This window comes from Monomorium pharaonis, chromosome 4 (genome assembly GCF_013373865.1).
Source record: "Monomorium pharaonis isolate MP-MQ-018 chromosome 4, ASM1337386v2, whole genome shotgun sequence".
In the NCBI taxonomy this organism is placed as follows: Eukaryota; Metazoa; Arthropoda; class Insecta; order Hymenoptera; family Formicidae; genus Monomorium; species Monomorium pharaonis.
The window spans coordinates 6,686,834-6,707,635 of NC_050470.1; the positions used below are offsets into that span (position 1 = coordinate 6,686,834).

At 41.2% G+C, this 20,802-nt stretch overlaps 1 protein-coding gene across 9 annotated transcripts in view; it reads left to right on the forward strand.

Moving 5' to 3' along the window:
- LOC105833601 (putative transcription factor capicua) overlaps window positions 1-20,802 on the forward strand; it is a 52,536-nt gene that overhangs the window by 18,680 nt on the left and 13,054 nt on the right. For 5 of the 9 annotated variants that reach the window (XM_012675444.3, XM_012675450.3, XM_012675448.3 and 2 more), the window contains exons 2-4: window positions 17,575-17,861; window positions 19,424-19,824; window positions 20,217-20,799. In XM_012675444.3, coding sequence (XP_012530898.1) covers window positions 19,444-19,824; window positions 20,217-20,799 — 964 coding nt within the window. In that variant the 5' untranslated portion in view covers window positions 17,575-17,861; window positions 19,424-19,443. Of the gene's footprint in view, window positions 1-1,333; window positions 2,125-3,269; window positions 4,017-4,464; window positions 4,637-17,574; window positions 17,862-19,423; window positions 19,825-20,216; window positions 20,800-20,802 lie in introns of those variants that run through there. The other 4 variants (XM_028189281.2, XM_012675445.3, XM_028189282.2 and 1 more) reach the window with 4 other exon arrangements.

The following is a 20,802-nucleotide window of genomic DNA, read 5'->3' on the forward strand; positions in this document are numbered from 1 at the left end:
CGTATTTTATTAAGATATCTCTACTTTTAATCCTTGAAAAAAAAACTACTTGCTTCTCGATATTTTTATTGCGGAAATGTTATTACCATATCTAATAATGCGAACGTCGCTGTCTGTATCATTATGCCTGTTATTGAATTTGAGATATACAATTTTTGTTTGATATTAATTGAAAATTTTTGCAAAATAACTTTTAAAGATTTGAGAAAATGAATCTTGATATTCTCGACTTTTACAATTTTTGCAAGTTTAAAAAAGTTTGCGGGACTCGAATTCTGAAAAATAAATTGGAGGACCATTTTGTTCTTTCAATTAATATTAAACAGAACCAATTAAATGTTTTTGAACGAGTCATTGAGGAAACAAATAAATATTATTTTTGGAAATTCAAAAACGTAAACTTTTGAAGAAGTGAATTTCAACGAGAAAAAACATCTCGCGCAAAAGTAATACAAATACAATTATTTAAAAAATTGAAAGATTTAATCATGACTCACTTTGACAGTAACATTAACTTGTCAAATGTTAGAAATTGAAAAGATCGTAGTGCGAACTCCGTGATCTATCATTGGCGGTGAAAACAAAAAGGGGGAAAAGAATTACAATGGGGTGGTGTGCAGCATGGACGTGGGGAATTACGTTCCTGGAAGGTTCGCAAAGTCTGTGGCGGCGACGGACCGCTGGTGGTTGGCCGTGTGTGCGTAGGTGTGTGCGGGTTAGAGACTCTCGGACGTGCACAAGCATGTACGGTACGGTTCGCGCGTGTCTACGACGAACCGTCTGTCCGTCTGTCCGTCCGTCCGTCCGTCCGTCCGTCCGTGCGTCGCTCGCTGCGTGCGGAACGCGCACAAGTGCATCCGTCCGTGTGAGCGTGCACCGCGCCGATGGGAACGGTCTCTATGTACGTACGTACGTTCGTGCATGCGTGCGTGCGTGCGTGGAGGCGGACTCACGCACACGTATATATACATACGCAGATACGCACGCGGTCGAGATATAGCAACTGTCAGTGCGAGCAGCGAGTGTCTCCCTTCCTCTTTTCGTCATCTCTCTCTCTCTCTCTCTCTCTCTTAGCGCACTGTGTGTGCGTGCGTGTACGTGTAAATACGTGAATGTAGGGACTGTCAGAGAGAACGAGTGCGTCGTTTCGGCTCGTCCGAGTGACTCGGTGAAGCGTATGCGTGCACGTCCGTCGAGAGAGATACACGGCTGTAGAAGTGGAATCATAGGAGGAGGCAGCGGTCGGAAAAGGTGAAGGTGAAGGAGGTGGCGCAGGGGGAGGGGGGAGGCGCACAGCGGGGCGTCGGTAGTAGTAGTGTGGTGGTGGTGGTGATGATGGTGGTGGCGGCGGCGGCGGCGGCGGCGGCGGCGGCAGCAGCGGTGGTGGTGGTCGTAGTGGTAGTGGTGGTGCCTTGAACGTACGCGATGTATGCCAATCTATCTCTGTCTTTCTTTCTCTGCCAGCGCTACGTGTGTATATGTATGTACGTGTGCGTTGTACATGCGCGCGCGTGGTCGGCAGCCTCGGTTATACTCCGGCTCGTCGCAGGCGGTTCAGTTGAGCAATCGAATCGGAGAGTAACCGGTGCACGCGCGCGAGCGAGCGAGCGAGGGAGATTCATCGACAGCGATACAGGCGCGCGGGGAAGTGAGAAAGGGAGAGAGAGAGAGAGAGAGAGAGAGAGAGAGAGAGAGAGAGAGAGAGAGAGAGAGAGGAAGAGAAAGGGGAGGCGTCTACGAAGGGAATCATCACGATCTAAACTAAACGCGTACATGGCGACGGCGATGTCAATAATTCGATGTCGCCGGCTCGACCCTCGCTCGCGTCCTCGAGCAGCAGCAGCAGCAGCACCGGCAGCGACGACGACGTTGCCGTCATCGTCGTCGCCGTTGTCTCGGTCGCCGCGTTGCTCTCCCGGTCGGTAAAGACCACCGCGCGTTCGTGCGGCGATCGTGCGTGTTGGTGACGTGACGCGTGTGAGACGTGCGTCGCTGCTGCCGCCGCCGTCATCATCGTCGTCGTCGTCGTCGTCGTCGGTGCACGCGGACGCGCGCTCCGGGAGGCGCGCTCTCCCGTCTCCGGGAGGCCCGTCGCGCTGGAATCCCGGGAGTTTACGAGAATAGGTAGGTGATTAAAGAAAAAGAGAGAAAAAAAAATGTCCGGCGGATGCCGTGATCACAAGCGACGGAGATCTCGTGCTTGTCGGCCCGACGACGTGACGCGCGTGTCGCGATCCCGTACGCTCGGTGAGGCCGCGCGTCTTCCTCCTCCGCCTCATTCATTCGTCCATCAGGTCGCGCGTATCGCGAGTGCGAGAGAGTGAGGAAAAACGGAGGTGTGGGTGGGCGAGAGGCGCGGACCGACCGAGTGTGTAAACGCGGCTACGCAGCGAGGAGCATTTAGAGGGCCAATCCCGCAATGCGTGGCGCGTACTCATTATGTACGCGGTATTATTCACGCGAATGCACGCGAGTGAACTCTCAGACGTGTGTACGTGTGCGCGCGCGCTGTACTCGCTTGGCCTCGTGTGCGATCGCGAGCGCGTGTACGGCGGCTCTCCCGATGTGGTGCTGCTCACGTTAGGTGGGAAAGTAAGCGAATAAGCGAGCGAGCGCGCGCGTGGAGCAGTGTCGGTCGCATGTTACGACTACGACGAGCCAGCCGTCGTTCCGCACACTACCTGCCCTCCTAGGAGTCCGCGCTACACGACGCCTGTGTGTATCGCCTCTTCTCGTCTATTTATACGACGTACCATATACACGCCTCGCGTACTCTCTTCCCTCGCCCTTCCCTCTCGTTTCCCTCTCCCACGTTTCTCGTCTTTCTCCCTGCCGCCCTCTCTCTCTTTCTCTCTTCCTCCTTCTCCGGCATGCATTAATTCCTTCCCCACCAAACGTCCCTCTCTGGTATATCGGCTCCTTTTCTTTTTCCCTCGCCCCTTCGTTCGCTACTTACCTCCCACCTCATCACTCCCACACAAACACACACACACGTACACGTGGCGCGCGCGCACACACATTCTCGGTCTCGCTCCTTTTTGCCCCTTTACTTTTCGACAGAGAAAGAGGAAGAGAGAGCACATCTTTCTCTCTTTCCTCTCTACCTTTTCCGTCTCTTCTTCCTTCTTCGCCCCGTAACGACATCCGTGAACGCGAACTAGTCGAGTCCGAGTTCTCTGGCTCGACTCGGCAAGGGGGGAGGACTCTCTTTTTCTTTCCCTCTCTCTCTCTCTCTCTCTCTCTCTCTCTCTCTCTCTCTCTCTCCTTCTCTCTTTACCTGTCTCCTTCGCTCATTCACTCCTTGTCTTTCTCCCGTCCCTCCGCTCTCTTCGTACTCTTACATACGTGCGGAATGTGCCGTCAGGAATTCTCCCTCACAATGGATTTATTGTGTTAGTGAGAGCGGCTCGAGCGCGCGCGCGTGCTTCCCCGGCACGCTCTCGCGCTAGAGAGAAAGAGGAAGAGAGAGAGAGAGAGAGAGAACGAGAGCAGAGGATGGTCATACCGAGACGAACGAGAGCGAGCGAGCGAGAACGCGGAGAACGCGCGTGTGCTTGTTTGCGTTGCGTGTTGCGCGTCTGAGACAGACAGAGAGAAAGATGGGTGGGGAGGGGGGAGGGAAGAGAGCCAAGAGAGGGACTTGACTCCGAGAGCGCCGTGCGACCGCCGCCGCCGCCGCCGACTCGAGCGAGTCAAGATGGAGCTGCTAGACGCGTCGGGACCGCGCGAGTTCCACGGATTCTCCGGCGTTGCGTTCCTCCGCGTTGCTGCGATCTCAGCCTCGACGACGGCCGTCCCGCGATAATCTTCTCCATAAGCGGCGGAACGACAACGCGCCGTGCGACTTTCAAACACGGTGTGACAATCGGAATCTGTATGTGAGTGCGTGTGCAGTGTCGTCGTGCTCTCCTCAGAAGGTGCGTGGTGCGCGTGTGGTGTACGATCATCGCGATCGGTAGTACGAGCATACGCTTTCCGCCGAACGATAGCTGCGACCGTGGGCTTCAGTTCAGAGTGTACTTTTCTTACTTTGTTCACTCTCTTCTTTTCTTTCTCCTTTTCTTTTTCTTTTATTTATCTCGCGAGTCTCGCCGTAGGGTCCCTGATGTCGCGGCTACAAAAGTTTGTCGTTTGAAAATTTGTCGATGCGTTTTCGCATGAAGCTCGACGCGTTCCCCGTAGCGCGTTGGTATCACGCGATACTCACTCTCGCACGTACCGTAGTTTTCTCCTCCTCTCCTTCTCTTTCTCTCCACCTTCGTAACGAGATTACGAAGCTCGTCTCTCCGCGGTGCATCTTCGTGACCTGGGATGCAGCGTGTGTGACGGTTCTCTCTTGTGTCGACGTTTACGCTCGTTTCCTCCCTCTTTCTTTCTCTCTTTTTCTCTCTGTCTCTCTTTCTCTTTTCTTTCGTTCTTCCTCATGTGTGAATGAATATGTGTGCAATAACGTCTTTTGCACAGTACGATTGATCGCATCGTTGAATGGAAAGTGCATTCCCGGTGCGCCGGACGCGATTGAACGACGAAACGGTGATGATTCTCCTACACGTCGCCAGCTGTAGGCGAATTTGGCACCGATCTGGCACCGTCATCGACACGCTCGGTGATCCTTAAGACCACCCGAACCGGCCGAGTAAGTCCTCGAGTAAAAAGACACTTGGTCGTTCTCCCGCGCCTCGAGCTTGGGTCACGATAAGCCGCAAGCATCTCCCGATTTACGAGATTTACCCCGCTCTTCGATCGACCGATCTTCCCCCGCGTGTGAAACGCATTGGTAATGGGATAACGATTGTCGCGACCCAATTATGTGTGTTATCCCCGGTGATAATTTCCCGCGGCGCGGTCCGCGAGGTGTATCGAAAAGGTTTCTCTATTACGCCTCGTTAATATTGCAAGATATTAAAAGCACACCGTTGTACGGCTTTTCGTTCTGCGTGATTTAAGTATAATCGTAGTTTAACCGCGCGATTCTTTCATCATATTTTCCCCCTTCCCCTCCCTTTCGAGTATTATCTTCATGCAACGATATAATCGCGGCAAAGATATAATTTCGAGCGATGTCGATGAAACCGATGATTAATCGGCTCTTTGTTTGCCGCTTTCTCGACGGCGATCTCGATCGAATGGAAATTGGGGGGGGGGGAGAAAAAAAACGTTTCTTCGAGATCGGTGAAAATACCGCGTGTTATTCGCGTACCTTCCGAATCGAACCGTGCCACCTCGATGGCCGAATCCGCGGATGTGTATTTTCGTCCGACGGCCGACGGAAAGTTCAAAGTTGAATCACTCGCGATCGACGATAAGATTATGACGCGCGCATGCATATCCACTCACGGCTCCGTTTCTTTCGTTTAACCCTCTTATTTCTTCTCCGCGCGCGACCGGCACGATCCCCAAATATTTCGTGGTCGAGTTCATTGATCCGCCCGATCGGGTTTTTATCGAGTACAGTTTTAATAATTTTGACTAGCCGGCTATATTTGTTGCTCAAAAAATACGTACTCATTGTTTAACTGTCAATTGCTTTTGTCACTCCCTTCCCCCCTCTCCATACACACACACACACACACACACACACACACACAATACGTTTAGGTAGATGAAGTAAAGAAAAATATGCGATAAGACGTTCTTCGTATGAATGAACGATAGTCTTTAGAATAAGCAAGCACGCTCAATTTGCTAAAATTGCCTTGCTTAAAAGTTCTTGAAAATGTATGAATGTATAAATTATCTTATAGTACACTGAGGAAAAAACATTTGATATTCGTGACTGTAATTGCATGGTAAAATAATTATATTACGAGTTCCATTTTTATAGTTATCATTATTTTATCAGTAATAATAACTTTGTCTATTCTAAACTATGAAAATAAACTATGAAAAAAAATTTTACTACAAATTGTAATTTCAAATATTAAAATTGTAAAATATCAAGATATGCAAAAAATAAACATTTGTGTGTAGCAAATGCAATTACAATTTGTTATAACTGTTTTTTTTTTAACATTTGCTTACTATTTACATGATAATAACAAGTATAATAGCTGGAATTTGCATAATTAAAACGACTATAAATGTATAATTGGCACTGAAAATGACTATGAATTAAGGTAATTGTAATCATTTTTTTCTCTCAGAGTAAAAATGTTTGGGATTTATTTTTGATTCTCGCTTATCATGGTTTGTTACAAAATATATTTTGACACGATGTATAAAAGATACGTTCCAATCACATGTGTGGTATGTAAAAGTGGATGTGCGGACATCTGACATCATTAATTTAAATTTGCGAGACAGTGAAAGAATTTCCTGACAAAGATCGGTAAAGATCGTTTTGCGCGCGTGGACGTTTATCGATTGTAACTTGCCTTATCTGCTCCGATTGTCAAACAGTTGTGAGCCGGCCGTTGTGTAATTCAAGCGAGAGTCGATCGCGATCTGCGATCTACGAGCTGTGACACGATCGCGATCGAAGGGTATCGATGTTGGAACACATGGTATCGCGTGAGAAGCGTGTGCCGCTTTTCGCTGGCATAATCCCGCGGCGTAGAGTGATTCCACATGGATTTAATTGCGTATATAGGATGTTGAGATGTGCAATCTTTCACTCAGTAGCGTAACTCCTCGCCGTATTTCAATTCTGAACTCTAAACTGGAAAGTTATTCGGGATCGTTCGTTAAATTCAATTTTCATTAGTAGGAAAATTGACATACCCCCGTCGTTATATACTTGCTGTATAAAATCCTGCAATGATGCATGAGAGGTAATCAATAAATCCCTCTACCTGGAGTTTAATAACGTCAATTTACGTTACCGAAAGCTGAAATAATGAAATGTTAAAAATACGAACTGTATAAAATTGTTTCGCGTTTTGTGTCAATTCGAACGAATTACTCCGCATCTCTCTCTTCGCGCGACAGTCGCGCGTTCCGATCGATCGGAACAATCTCGTAACGTGTAATAATACATATACATCGGAGTGTAATAATACATGTACGTGGAATTAATTCTCTCTTTTTATGGAGGGCTTTTACATATTTGCAAATTTATGACATTACGTCGCGCTTTGAGGCGAAGGGAAACGGCAGTTTGGTAGTTTTGACGAGCGATGTTCCTCGTGCGCGAGTAGATTTCACGATAAGATCTCGGAGTTTTTATTCTGTTTTGATGATTCTCGAAGCGCGAGTCCGCGCTTCTTATTTCATTATTGCGTTATCACGCGTATCTAGAATACGTCTCGGCTTCGTGCTCGGACGTATCTCGGTTGCGCATTACTCATGCTGGGGGAGAGGGAGGGGGAAGAGAGGCAGAAGAATCTTGAGTACTTGGAGATGCGTTCCTTTGAAACGTCATAAATTGTATAGAAGCCATTTCATTTATTTATCGTTAACACTCGTGCTACCAATAGGTCGTCGCGAGAAACTGTCCGGAGAATCGCTTTACGACGAGATAAAAAAAAAACGTCTATGAGTTTTTTATCATCTCGATAAATTTACAACGACGTCCGTCCGTTGCTGTGCGATCGGGCGTTTCTTTTCTTTCGAAGGGCAGAACTCTTTCTGCGTGTACTATCTCTCTCGGTGTCTGAGGAAACTCCCGCAGAATCTCAATTTGTCCCGAAGCAGTTTCTTTGGTTTAATGGTCACTAGAACTATTTGTTTAGCCTGTCAACAAGTGGAACTATGATAAGTAAAGCCACAATTCTCAGCGGTTTCCATGATAAGCTACGATACGTCAGCGTCGTACCAAAAATTTATCTCTCTCCTTCCCTCCGTCTCTCCTTTTGTCCACCACCTTTTTCCTTCCCTCGTCGTTTACTGCGAGAGACGGGAGACTGTGGTTTACAAAGGTTCACGTACGCGATAATTTTTATTGGCTCGCGTTACGCATTATCTATTATCAACGACTGGTAAACGTAAAGCGAGCGCATGTTACTCTCCTTCCGGAGAGTAGATTCCGAATACGATATCTCCGATTGATTATGCTCGATTAACACTGTCGAAAATTAATTATCCGCGTGTTTGTACGAGTGGCGAGATTAGTGGTAATCGGGCAGATCCGAGATCTGCGTTTGAGATATCAACGCACATTGACGACGGCACTTACGCAGCCAATTCGCGATGGTTGGTAGGCCAGCATGTTTGCCTTTTTTCACCGCCAATGTTCTCGTCTCCGATAGACACACGCGCTCGATCTTATCCGGGATCTCCCGAGCCTTTTTTCATTGAATTTTCTTACGCCAGTAAGAAGACTGTCGGATATTGTGGGTATGATAAAATTCTGCGTTTATATATACATGTACGTTACTTATATAAATAACGCCGGAGGAAGAGATAATGTCGAAGTATCGAGAGCGTTTCGTTATATATTCATCTTACATAATTGCACAACTGATCAATAATAACGTAAAAAAAAAAATAATAAATTAGATTATACGTCACAAGCGTTTTTGATAAATGTAACAAAATATATTCTGCATTTTTTTTCCGTTTCAAACTTATTCTAAACTTTTGACTCGCAATCTATCTTCACAAAAAATATCCGTTTAAAACACGTACATTTCATATAAGATAGACCAGTTTTCTTTTGCTTCACTTATGTACTTATATACGTATTACATTAGACCTCTAAATTGTGAAATTATATTTTGTGTAGGTTAAATATTAAAATACAATATGTTAAATCTTGAAATTACTCAAGTTTTATTTTTTATTACCATTGACGTTCGATAATTATAACTTAATCATATATAATTAACACGATAAAAACATATAGTAAAACTATATGTAAGAAACGTCACTCAAATAGTCTTGTCATATACGAATTAAAAAAGAATTAGCGGTAATTTACAGTAGATATAGATTGTAATTGCGCTTTTCACTTTTATTTGTTTAACTCTCCTTTTTTGTCTCGAATTTCTAGATGTATAGCATCGCTTGTAACATAACTTCTCAAGTTACATATCCCTTTACATTTCCTTTTAACTCTAAAGTAATTTATTTAGTAGAAAATGGATGATCATTATATTATTATAATGGACAATCATTATATTATTATAAAATTATGAAATAATTAAAGATTGTTATCGTGCTTGAAAGAGACAAAGTCTCGGGATGAATAAATACTTATTTTAGCACATATTACTTTATAATCGCAATGAAAGCCCCGCAAATGCATCTGAGAAACGAGCAGACGTATAAAAACGATCTTCTTGTGACATGTCTAGAATGAGCATTTTTGTGAGATTTTTTTCATTCTTCCTTTATTTTTATCTTTAGAAGAAAAGAGGAGCGATTTTCCACGTGTAACATTCCGTTATTCTTTCGTGCAGCTTTCGTGATCTAATTACGTGACTTTCGGCGACATCGTAATATCGACTCCGCTGTACGCGAGGTTCTCTTTCTCCCGCTCGTTCTTCTCGTTTTCTTCTCGCGATCGACGTACACGTGGGCACTCGCACACATGGTCGGCACGCACTCGTTCATCGGTCTCGTTGACGTTGCGTATACGGCGTGCGGAGTTACGTGCGTATTGCGTACGTGTCGTGACACACGTGGTCAGGAGGCTTAAGCGGCAGGCGTCGACGCAAAACCGCGAGGATCAGTTCGCGGACCGAGCGGAACGAGTTCGACACACATACACACACACACGCGCGCGCGCGTCGCGAATGCTTCATTATTTCAATTTATCGCGGTAAAACGTATAAATAGCGCGACGACTTTGACAGAATTATTGGCATAATAATGTGTCACAAAGCCGATAATTCGCTCGAGATTATGATACGATTATGACACATCTTATCAATAATTTTTCGTTAACACAATTATTTTATATCGCTATCTTCTCTCTACTCACGATTTATTGCCAACGGTTTGCCAGCTTATTGCCAACATTATTATGTTTCCTTAGTTAATACACAATCTATTCATTTTTTTATCATAACTTTATAATTTGGCGTTTTTTTTATTTTTTATTTTTTATTTTTTTTTTTTTTTTAGTTAGTACTGTTCTTTCTTTGAATATCTAAGAACAGGATTGTAAACGCGTTTAACAATTATAAATATTTTCTTTCTAAAGAATCGGGTAACAAGCCTTTTTTTTATGCGACTTGGAGCTCGCGAATGCGAACGTTACTGTTGGATGCACCCGCGGTTACACAAGTCACATGTGAATTTTTATTTCTTCATAGCACGTTATTATCCCGGGCGCTAAACTTGCGTCCAATATATTTTGCTGTTTTGAAATCCGTTACACGCGATCTTTTATGTTCCACAGTTCACGTGCGTGTGTGTATGTATGTGTGTGCAGCGCACGATAAACCTCGCGAAGATTAGGACAGCGCTATTATTCGTCTTCGGGAACGATCTTGCAACGTGTCTAAAAGTTCCCTCGCTTCCTCGTTAATTCGCTCGTAATTTTAACAAAGATTTGTCGAGATAATCGCGAAATAAAGGGAGATAAATTTTCTCGCGCCCGTGGAGACGACGTGCGTGAGGCGGGGAATTACGCGCTCGTCTTCATGTTCCGTCGGACCTGCTGAAACTCTCTCGTCGAGATCTTTTATCCTACACTCCACGGAGAAGAGAGACCGGGAAAAGTACTTGGTATATCACTTCCGATTTTACGATATTATCGGTCTCGTAATTTGATATTGCGAGGAGTACGTTTTGACACCCGGTATGCTACAGAGAAACGTACATCCACGGCTATGTGTAACACGCGACTCACCGACGTGGAACACATCGGTCGATGTTTCATTCTCTCTCTTTTCTCTCTGTCCTCGTCTCTGTCCGCCTCCCTTCCTTTGGTTTTGCTACGGAATATGACGTCATGACGGTGCGAGCGTGTGCTACCGCTGGGCGTCGGTCAATCTGTTTATGGAAGAGACACACTCGCGTGTAACTCGATTGCGATTTGTGTGCTGCGAAGCGACCCTTAAGAGCCTTTTACGTTATGTAGACGTGCGCGCGCGCGCGCGCGCGCGTGCGTGCGTATAAGCGTGAATAATTTGCGGCCACCTCGCATGCAACCGCGGGCTCGAGTGCACTCTCCTCTTCCGAGCAATGACTATTATCATCGGGAGACGGTCGCTTTCGTTTTCAGCCGCCCAGCGTCGAGATCGACGATGAATGGCGCGCACGTGCGATTTATAATATAATCGCGAGTATCGAGTCGCCGTCGCCGTCGCCGTCGTCGCCGTCGCCGTCGCAAAGTCGTTTAGTCGCGCTCGATTCGAATGTGTTTCAAGGTATTGGGAAAACTAGTTTTTTTATCGCTGTCGCTCGCGCGTCTCTCTTCTTTCTTTTATATATGAAGATTCGATTAAAATCCGCAGTTGATGCCACAAACTAAACTTCTGGCGCTGTATAGTTGGTATCGATTCCATTCGCGAGAAATTTATTGAATGATTTATGAGGGAAAGGTTTCAGCCATCCACGATCAACTGAAAACGTTGCTTTTGTTTTCGCTTGCGCTTTAATTATAATTATTTTTTTTTAATACTAATTGTAGACGCGAAGAGTTTCACGATACCCCGAGTCGTAAAAAAATTATGGAGTTACTGGACTGAATGTTTTGCTATATTAAAAAATATATATATCTTCTTTGCCTCGGCACGTGAAGATTTGCGTGACGTCATACAGCGTGAATGCACGCGCGTGCACACACACACACACACACATATGCGTGAATTGTGTGTGTACGTGACGACGGAACGTTAAAGGGCAATGTCACGCCGTAATGAGCCTGGAAATTCATCGATGCCTCGCTCAAATCGCTATAAATGTCACTTAATGCGCCTGACGCGTCACTTTCCATGTCGTGACCCCATCGAAGTGCCCTTATTCTTTTTGTGGGGAAAGTATAAAATGTGGGAGGGGAAGGGAGAAAAAAACGTGTACGCCACGGAATAGTGTGGTACGGTAACTTGACTCCCTGAGAAATTTAAGAGTCGCGATTTAAGATAAGATCGCGGACGTTACATCTCCGGTCTCCCCGTATCTAGTTTCGCCTGCAGTTGAGTTTTGTCTTTTTCGCGAGCTGCGATTTTTTATAACGCGTTTTATAAACTCTCATGGATCTCGCTTTTCCAAGATCCGCGTTTTAAAATCCGCTTTTGCCGGAGGAGTGGCCAAGTTTTTTGTATCGATTGAAAGGTCCACGCTTTTTCCCCTCGCGTCTTCGTAATTTGTCTCGGAAATCGAACTGTTTTTGAAATCGAGTAAAATTTCCGCCGTAGGGGTGAGGAAAACACAAACCGCGTGGGGACGTACGGGGATTTGTACGGACACTGCTTTCCTTTTGGCTTGCATTGCGCGTGCAGATAAAGCGAGACGAGAAATCTTGCCAGTAATTGAATGCGCGAGGCGGCGTTGTGCGTGTCACGGGGGGGAGGGGGGAAAGAAGAGGGTGACTGTAATTTTTTTTTTAACGAGACGTGCATTCCGGCGATACCATTATCTATGGTACACGCCGGAAGTCGCACGCCGTTGTATTTATTTGTAGTCACGAGCAGCGTTGTTCCGCGCATGACGGCAAACGCTAGGAAGGGCGGCCGTATGCACGAAAACTCGACACCGCCGCCGCCGCCGCGCCGGTAGAACGGGGAACGTATTATGCATACGGCGCGCGTCGTCGTCGCAAAGTTGTGCGGCTTGATTCACGGAATCGTACGTGCGCCATGGCACACTCCTCGCGTCCTCATCGCGCAGCTATATCACCGAACGTGTATTGTCCGATTCCGTATCGCTCTTTGCGTATGTAAATAGGTGAATAGGTGAACGATAGTCGAACGCGCGATGTAATATAGGCAGACGTATAAATTTATCTCTGCGAGATGACAATTCTATATGCGCGAATGAAAACTCTAAAAAATTGTATAATGATCGATTTATTATTTGAACGTAATCGTCGCGACTTAATACGAGAATTATTTAATCTTTTTCCTTGTATTATATAAAATTGCAAATGATATTAAATGCGCCTGTCATAAAAACAAGTACACAATATGTTGCAGATGTAGAAAATAAGGCCATTTAAAGTGAGCGTATTTTCATTGGGATGAGTTATTTTATTCACGATGTCATAATTAACACGATTATGAGGAAATGTACGTGTAGTCATTATATTTACACTTGACATTACTATGTATCGCTTACGTATTGCTTTCTGTGAACCAATAGTTTTCAACAAATTAAGAAATTCTTGCACAGTCATGTGTTTACGTACATGTGTGTATATATAAAATAAAATGGGAAAATTTGCCATGTCTAACAAAAGAAAAAGGAACGTATTTTTACCCTCGTGGTGGCGAATCCTGTATAAGTAATATTCATATCATACGAAAGGTTTCAAAAACCTAAAATGATTCCTTATGTAGTCTTTGAGAAAACAGTTGGTTACACTTAATTTTATAAAATGTTTTTGTCCAATTTCATATGTATTATATATATTATATGTTATATGTCATTTTTTATACAATACGATGTAAAATTTGGAATTTACTGAGAATTTTTTAAAATAAACTTTTTCTTGACAAGCCAATAGTTTACATGTTATTCACCTTAGATAAGGTTTCGAAAGGAATGGATTTATGAAGGGCTTTCTTATAGTTTGTCTGCAGGGCGCCACGAATATTTGGAATTACTCACGCGTTACTCACATGTTTATCATTTTGCTTTTTCGAAAATAATAAATGTATAACTCCTTACATGTGCAAAATGTTGATTCAAGCTGAATTTTATTGTACAATATAAAAACATTAAAACGTGGAGATCCGAAATAATTCATAATTTGTAATAAATTTTTATAATACGCGAAATTTTTAATATTATTTTTATTTCTTATGTAAAAGTAACATGCCGCTAAACATAGGTCGATATAATATAGATAATCTTGAGAAAAATAAGTTACTAATATTATTAATGCTGTTGTTAAAGTGTTACGAAATAAATCATACTGTGATAATGCAAAATCGATTGTTTAAAAAAGAGAAGTATTATGATTATATAATACATTGAAATCACATCAATTTTTTAATATGTCTAACTTTATGCACAAATGGATTTTTTGTTTATTTAATTTTAGGTAAAAACAAAATTTTTAAAGAAAATATTAATTTTATCGAATTAGAAGATTAATTTATTAAAATAAGACAGTTTTTAAAATAAATTAATTTTTATGGAATAGTAAAATTAATTATGAGAAAGAAGAAACAATATTCAGTCGAACAAATTTACTAGCGAAAATCTGACTCAATTCGAATTTTAATGCGATTGGATAGCCTCTTGTGTTGCCAATGCGACATTTAGTGAGGTTTCTGTTGGAAAATTCTATTAAGCCTTTTTTCTTCTTAAGGTTCCGCAGGTATAAGATCTGTCGAAACGATACAATGACAGTACTCGAACGTTAAGACGGGAATTGTTACGGTCGCAAAATCCGCCCTTCTACCTGACGATTCTATAGCAGTAGAATTGTAGAAGACGCAGTATTGTAGAAATACTACGTCAAACACCAGCGCCGGCAGGTGTCTGATTTACGCTTCGGGCCAAGAACCGTATCGTCGGGGCCCCCTAATAGTCGGATTTATATTCCGTTATTACGGGGTGTTTTCTTGACACAAAGTGCATTCCATTTCGATAAGCAAGTGAACGAAAAAATCAAAGCACAGGTAGTATAAGTTATAAAGAATTCCCATTAAAATAAAAGAGATTTTTTTTTAATTTCAATTTATGATAAACGATAGAATCGTGGATGGTACAATGTCATTAATCATTTCTTTTTCTATGACATACTGTCTTATCAAATATTATTTTATATCCTCTGTTTTTTCATTTAGTTAGTGTCTGTTAGAAAAAAGGTAAAAAGAGAAAAACATCACTGCGACAAAACGATTTAAAAAATGCATATTTTTATCGAATAATAGAATGATGACTGGTGATTGACAGTCTTCTCGAAGTTATATTTTTAGTTAAATATTTCAGTAAAAAATCCGATAAAAATGTAATTTGCGATTAATGAGACACTTTCTTGAACTGTGGTTGAAGCTTACTCTTTTTTTTATATCTACTGTACATGAAAGCGGAGTTCTTTTCAAATATTGTACAATATTCTTGTTAGGAATATTCTAGAACTTTCCTGATATAATACAGGACTCTAATATATCTCTTGTGTTGTACAATTTGGCGATAACCAATTTGTAAAGAAGTTATTTGCTGGAAAGTTTTATTAATTTACTATAAGTAATTAGATAGAGATGGTTTTGATCTGCTTTTGTAACATTTTTTTCTACATATTTTGATAGATGTAAAAACACTAAGCACGTTGTTAATTATTTTATTGTGTTTCTTGATAATGTACATAAAATTTAGTTTGTCGACTACTTTATAAGTAAAATAGCGATATTATGAGGTTAATAGTAACTACATGAAATATAATATATACATAAATAATAACTTTGTTACGAGATGTAAAATATTAAATTAATGTCACGATCGTGTATATATGAAATATGTGTAAAATGTAAAATTTATAATAAATATACTATTGAAAATACAGAATTTTTAACGAATCTTAGCTATAAAATTTCCATATAAAATATATTTAATTGATAATTGCGTTACATGACATAAAAAATAAACTTTATGGCAATTTACCGTATATGATGGCAATGAAAGCTGTACAATTAACAATGATTGTAGTATGAAAAGTCTGTCGTCGATCAGCAGATTATTTCCTCATTTGCATTCTCTTCACCCATAAACTCTTTATCCATAAAAAGACACGTGTTATTATTCTGCAACTTTCGATAAAATTTCTCGAACTTTGACAATTTGTAGCGTAGTCACCCTTATGTACCTGCAAGCGTCTGCACTCGCAGGGAAATCTTTCACGAAGGGAAGGGAAGAGAAGGGATAGCAGAAACGAACGAATGGACACGGTATACAACAACAGATTCTCTCTTGAGTATAGGCGGGTGAGTCGGCGAGTCATGAGTCAGATTCAAGGGAGGGGGCAGCAAACTTGATGCATACTTTCTTTCACACTATTTGATGAACCTGTATGTATAAGTGTGTGTATGTGTGTGAGAGAGAAGTTTAGTGAAGTTATACGATATTAGACATTAAGAAGCTGTTTTAATAATAATTTTTTTGTATTTCTAATTCAAAAACTAATCTTAACTACCTCCGTATTTGTGTATCGTGTTTATCGAATATATCAAAAGTGATAACAAAGTTTAAAGATGCCTCGAAGTTTACAAGTACGTGAATAATATTTAATAATAGTCGAGCAGAATAATCACACCGTGATGTAATAGTCGAAAATGGACACGCGTAACTGCAGTAATTTCCGATGATCGTAACGCGAGCTCCTCTCCTTTATGCTTTTTCATTTATACCGTCACACGTTCTTTTGTTTTCTTCGCGATTCCTAACAGCTTCATGTCAAATTTTCATAATTTATTCGCGTTTGATTTATTTTTTCTCGACCACTTGATCTACTATTTTTATGCAATTGCTCATTCATCTGGTAATCACTATTCTTTTCTCTTTTACTCTGAGAATACTCAATAAGTACTCAATACTCCAGACTGTATTGAAAAAAATGCTATTATTTTATTTCAATCTTTTTACGTTTTATTCGTATCTCTTCCTTCGCATATATTTCTTTGAGTTTTTTTCTTTCAATAATTACGAAGGCTACGTAAACGCGTTTATACCTGTTTCGAACCCGTTCAAGGCCAAAAACACGAAAAAATTCGAATCGACCAATCACAATCTCACAAGCATTCTCACAAAAGATACTTCCAGGAAAAAAGGAAAATATTCAGCTGCGATTCACAGATTTGGGTGCTGCTTACTGTTAAATTTCTTCTTGCCTTTCACAGCCTAGTACAGAGTTTCTCAAACTTATGTAAATCGCGACCCATGCCAATTTTTCAAATCAAATGTAAATATATAAATCTATTAAAATATGAGATACAAAGATTTTAAAAATCTAGTTTTTTTTTTGCTTCTATAGATAATATTTTTGACATCGTATATTATTTTTATAGCAAAAAGATTAATAAGTGTAGTTTATGTGAAATTTGATTTCCACAACTGAAAAAAATTTTTGTGACCCAGAATCGCGACCTACACTTCGAGAATCTCTGGTTTAATCAATTTAAACGATAACTATAACATGTGCGAGCGCATTACGTGAAAATAATGATTATAATTGAGGTTGTTTAAATCACTGATATAATAAATTACTTACAACCCACACGAAATGTATTAATCTTTTTGTCAAAATTATTTTATTATGCAGATATGTTGAAATTTATAAAATTATTAAAAGAATAGTTAAGCCTATCTGGCTAATCATTCTTTTAAATCGAAGTTAAAACAGCCCGATTCGACGAAAGTCATACCTCGGATAACTTAGTAACCGCCATATGTGAAAAATTTTCGACAAGAAATTGCGAGGACGGAACCCCTGGGTTGAGAAGGGTAGAGGAAAAGTGACGGGTCAGGCTGTTGCCAAGTCGATGGTCGTAGCTTAAAGCCAGTACCTTTCTTTCTTTGCAGAATATTCAGTGGAGACGCGAAACAATTAAAGAGGAGACGACGAGTGTCCGCCTAAAAAGAGAATTTTCGGAGGAGGATGCTTGGCAGTTGGGGCTGGGGAGAAGAATTGGAGTTGGGAGAGGGTACGACAACCCCGTCGCGAGAGAGACAAAGACGAGAGAGCCCAGACTCGACGCATCCTGTCCCCGACAGTCGGGTGCTGAGGTATGCACCCAGCCGGTGTCACCACCCTCCCAGCTACAGCTCGCCACATTTCAGCACGCAGCTTCCTCTCGACTGTACGGACTGTGAGTATCGTCAGGGGTTTATCGTGTAACGCACGCGCGCGCGCGCGCTGTCCCGATGATGCGACCAAATACTGTCCAGTCCGGTAACACTACGGGAAACATTGGCTTTAGCCATGTGATTTTTTCACCGTTTTTCGCATTACTCGATTTCTCGCCGAGAAAGAGGAGGGTGACTTGGAGAAGTTCTTCGATATATATGAATAAATTAATCCTAAGATATATGGAATTATATTTTTGTATACGTAAACATCCTGAATTCCTCAAACTCAACGTATTTTTATATAACTTTGTAAAAAAAAATGTTTTTAATAACTTATTTTTTAAGAGAATCTTCCAGACATATATAGAATATAGTTTGTATTCAGAACGCCTTTATTACAAAGTCATTTTATCTTTATCGTTTATTAGACCTAAAACAAGGATAGAATAACAAAAAAGAACACGCTGACATCGCTGTAAACACGTTCTGAATATAAGCCTATGAAAATATGAAATTAAAATTCAAGTTAAATTGCAAAATGTAACATTTTTAACCGCGACAATATGTTTCGAAATTCGCGAATCAAAATATTATAGCAAGACTGTTTTCAAAAAATTAAATTAAATAGTTGTTGAGTTTTATTTCAAGAATTGTTTTTGAGATATAAAGGTTTAAAAAGTTGTATGGCCGATCTAATACTGCAAGCCAAACTACGTTTAGACAGTTGCATGTTCGTGAGTCACCAGTGTTACCGCACGAGCTGTAGTTTAGTGACCGCGTGGCAGGCGACCGTCTAAATGTAATCTTTGATTAATCAGTTTTAAACCTTTATTTACAAATCTAATAAAAAACTACAAATATAACTATTTTACTTGATTTTTCCAGAACTTTCTTGCTATAGTATTTTGATTCATGAGTTTCGGAACACGTACACGTTTCATAAATAAAATTATTTTTTAAATATCTATACGTCTTCTGTAGTTAAAGAGTTAAATAATATATTTCTAAAAATTAGCAATTTTCAATGAATCTCATAAATCTGTGTGCATAATCGTAAATTTAAATAAAAATTCCCATAAAATGGGAATAAATGTGTGTGATCTGATCAAAAAATTACAGAATGTGAAAATAGGTTTCCAATTTAAGGACACTAACATTTGCGAAATTCAAGTCGAGGTCGACTCTGATTATTCTTGTCGAGTTCGATTCGTGTTCGGGTAATCGATAACTCTGACTAACTTGAATGTTTGCGCGATTATCCTCAATATTATATATTATCACAAAGTATGACATTTGGTCTATAAAAAAATGTTTAAAGATTTAAGAAAGAAAGAATTCGAAAAATATTACCGCATTATTTTATTTTATTCTGTATATTTTGCTTTTATTTATATATTTTTTTCAAATATTTTGGAGCTGTTTTAGTGATATTAAACATTTTACCACTAAAATATAGTTCTAAAACATTTGAGTTCACATTTGCGATGTATTATCCGATATTATATCCGTAAAAAAATTGTTTTATTTAGTTGGGACTTATTTCTTGACGATGAATGATATTAACGTTAACGTAAATATTTAGAGCAGCGTGAGGTGGCTAAAATGCTGACTGCTCACCCCGAGATGCACGAGAAGCGGGATGGCCTCGGCAGCGGGCAATATGGGACAGGCGGGGGTGGTGGTACTTCGATTGAGGAGAAACCTATTCCGGAACAACCACCCCCGCCTCCTGCACCGCCGCAACGAGACCCATCGGATCCCACTATCAGCGCTAAAAAGCTTCCAAAGAAACGAAAATTTGATCCATCCGAGCTCGAAGAGATGGACAAGACCAGCAATGTCACCAGCAACATCAACAATATGGTCCACATACGTGCGCCCGCTATACCACTTAGCGGTCAGCCGGTTTTAGGACAACAATCCAGCTTACTAACTACCAACAGCCGGCAGTCGCCGCAACAACAGGAGTCTGATTGTTATCAAGTACGTTGATAAATGGACTAGTCAAATTTTTAATTTTATGTTAGCAGTAATCTTGACATTATATTTGAACGCTATGAAAAAAGTTGTAACTTATATAAGATCAGCACATATATGTATAATTAGAGAATATATTTATATATTGTGTCGCGCGCGCGATCTAAACAGAATATCGGATTTGACAAAGTAAATTCTTGATATGTTTCCATTCTTATTATATTAAAGATATTGATATTTCTAAAAACTGTAATTTTACATTGTTTAAAAAATAATTTGTTCATTTTTACATGAAACATCTATATAAAACAAAAAAACATATATATAGGTAGTAATTATAATGCTTGATTTTATACTTTTTCTTGAAAAGTAGGCGTCATACATGAATTTTTTTTCAGATTCCCTCGGCTCATTCGGTAGTAGTGGTACCTACTCAAAACACAGCGGTGGATTATTCTTCGCAAAACACAGCGGTGGATTATTCTCTCCGTGAGGAACCTTCACGTTCTCGTCCTCGGCTTGCTATTGATCTCAGTGAGTGGCGCGATCATAGAGTGTTAGCTTTAAGGGATTTATATTATTTCCCGGGTGTTATACGTAACGTTGTTCACGGTGATATTTTAATTGAGTTCGACGGCGAAAGGAAGTTAGTGCGTTATAGTGACGTTTTGGGTGCGAGAAGGTATGACGTGATTGGAGATGCAAGCCCGTCTCTGGGACAGGTAACTTTGGATACGAAGGTTTGCATCAGATGTCCGACTACGAACAGTCACGTGGACGCGACAAAAGTGTTTGTAAAGGGGACAGTGTGCAAGATATTAACAAAGCCTTATCGTTTTGTTGTAAAAATACCGCGAGAAGACGATCAGAGTGATAGTTATATTGTGAAACGCGCGGACCTGCGGCTAGTACAGCCACCATGGGCGGATGAGTTGGAGGAGGGGCTGGAAGAATGCGATCCTACAAGAGTCGAGAACATTGGTA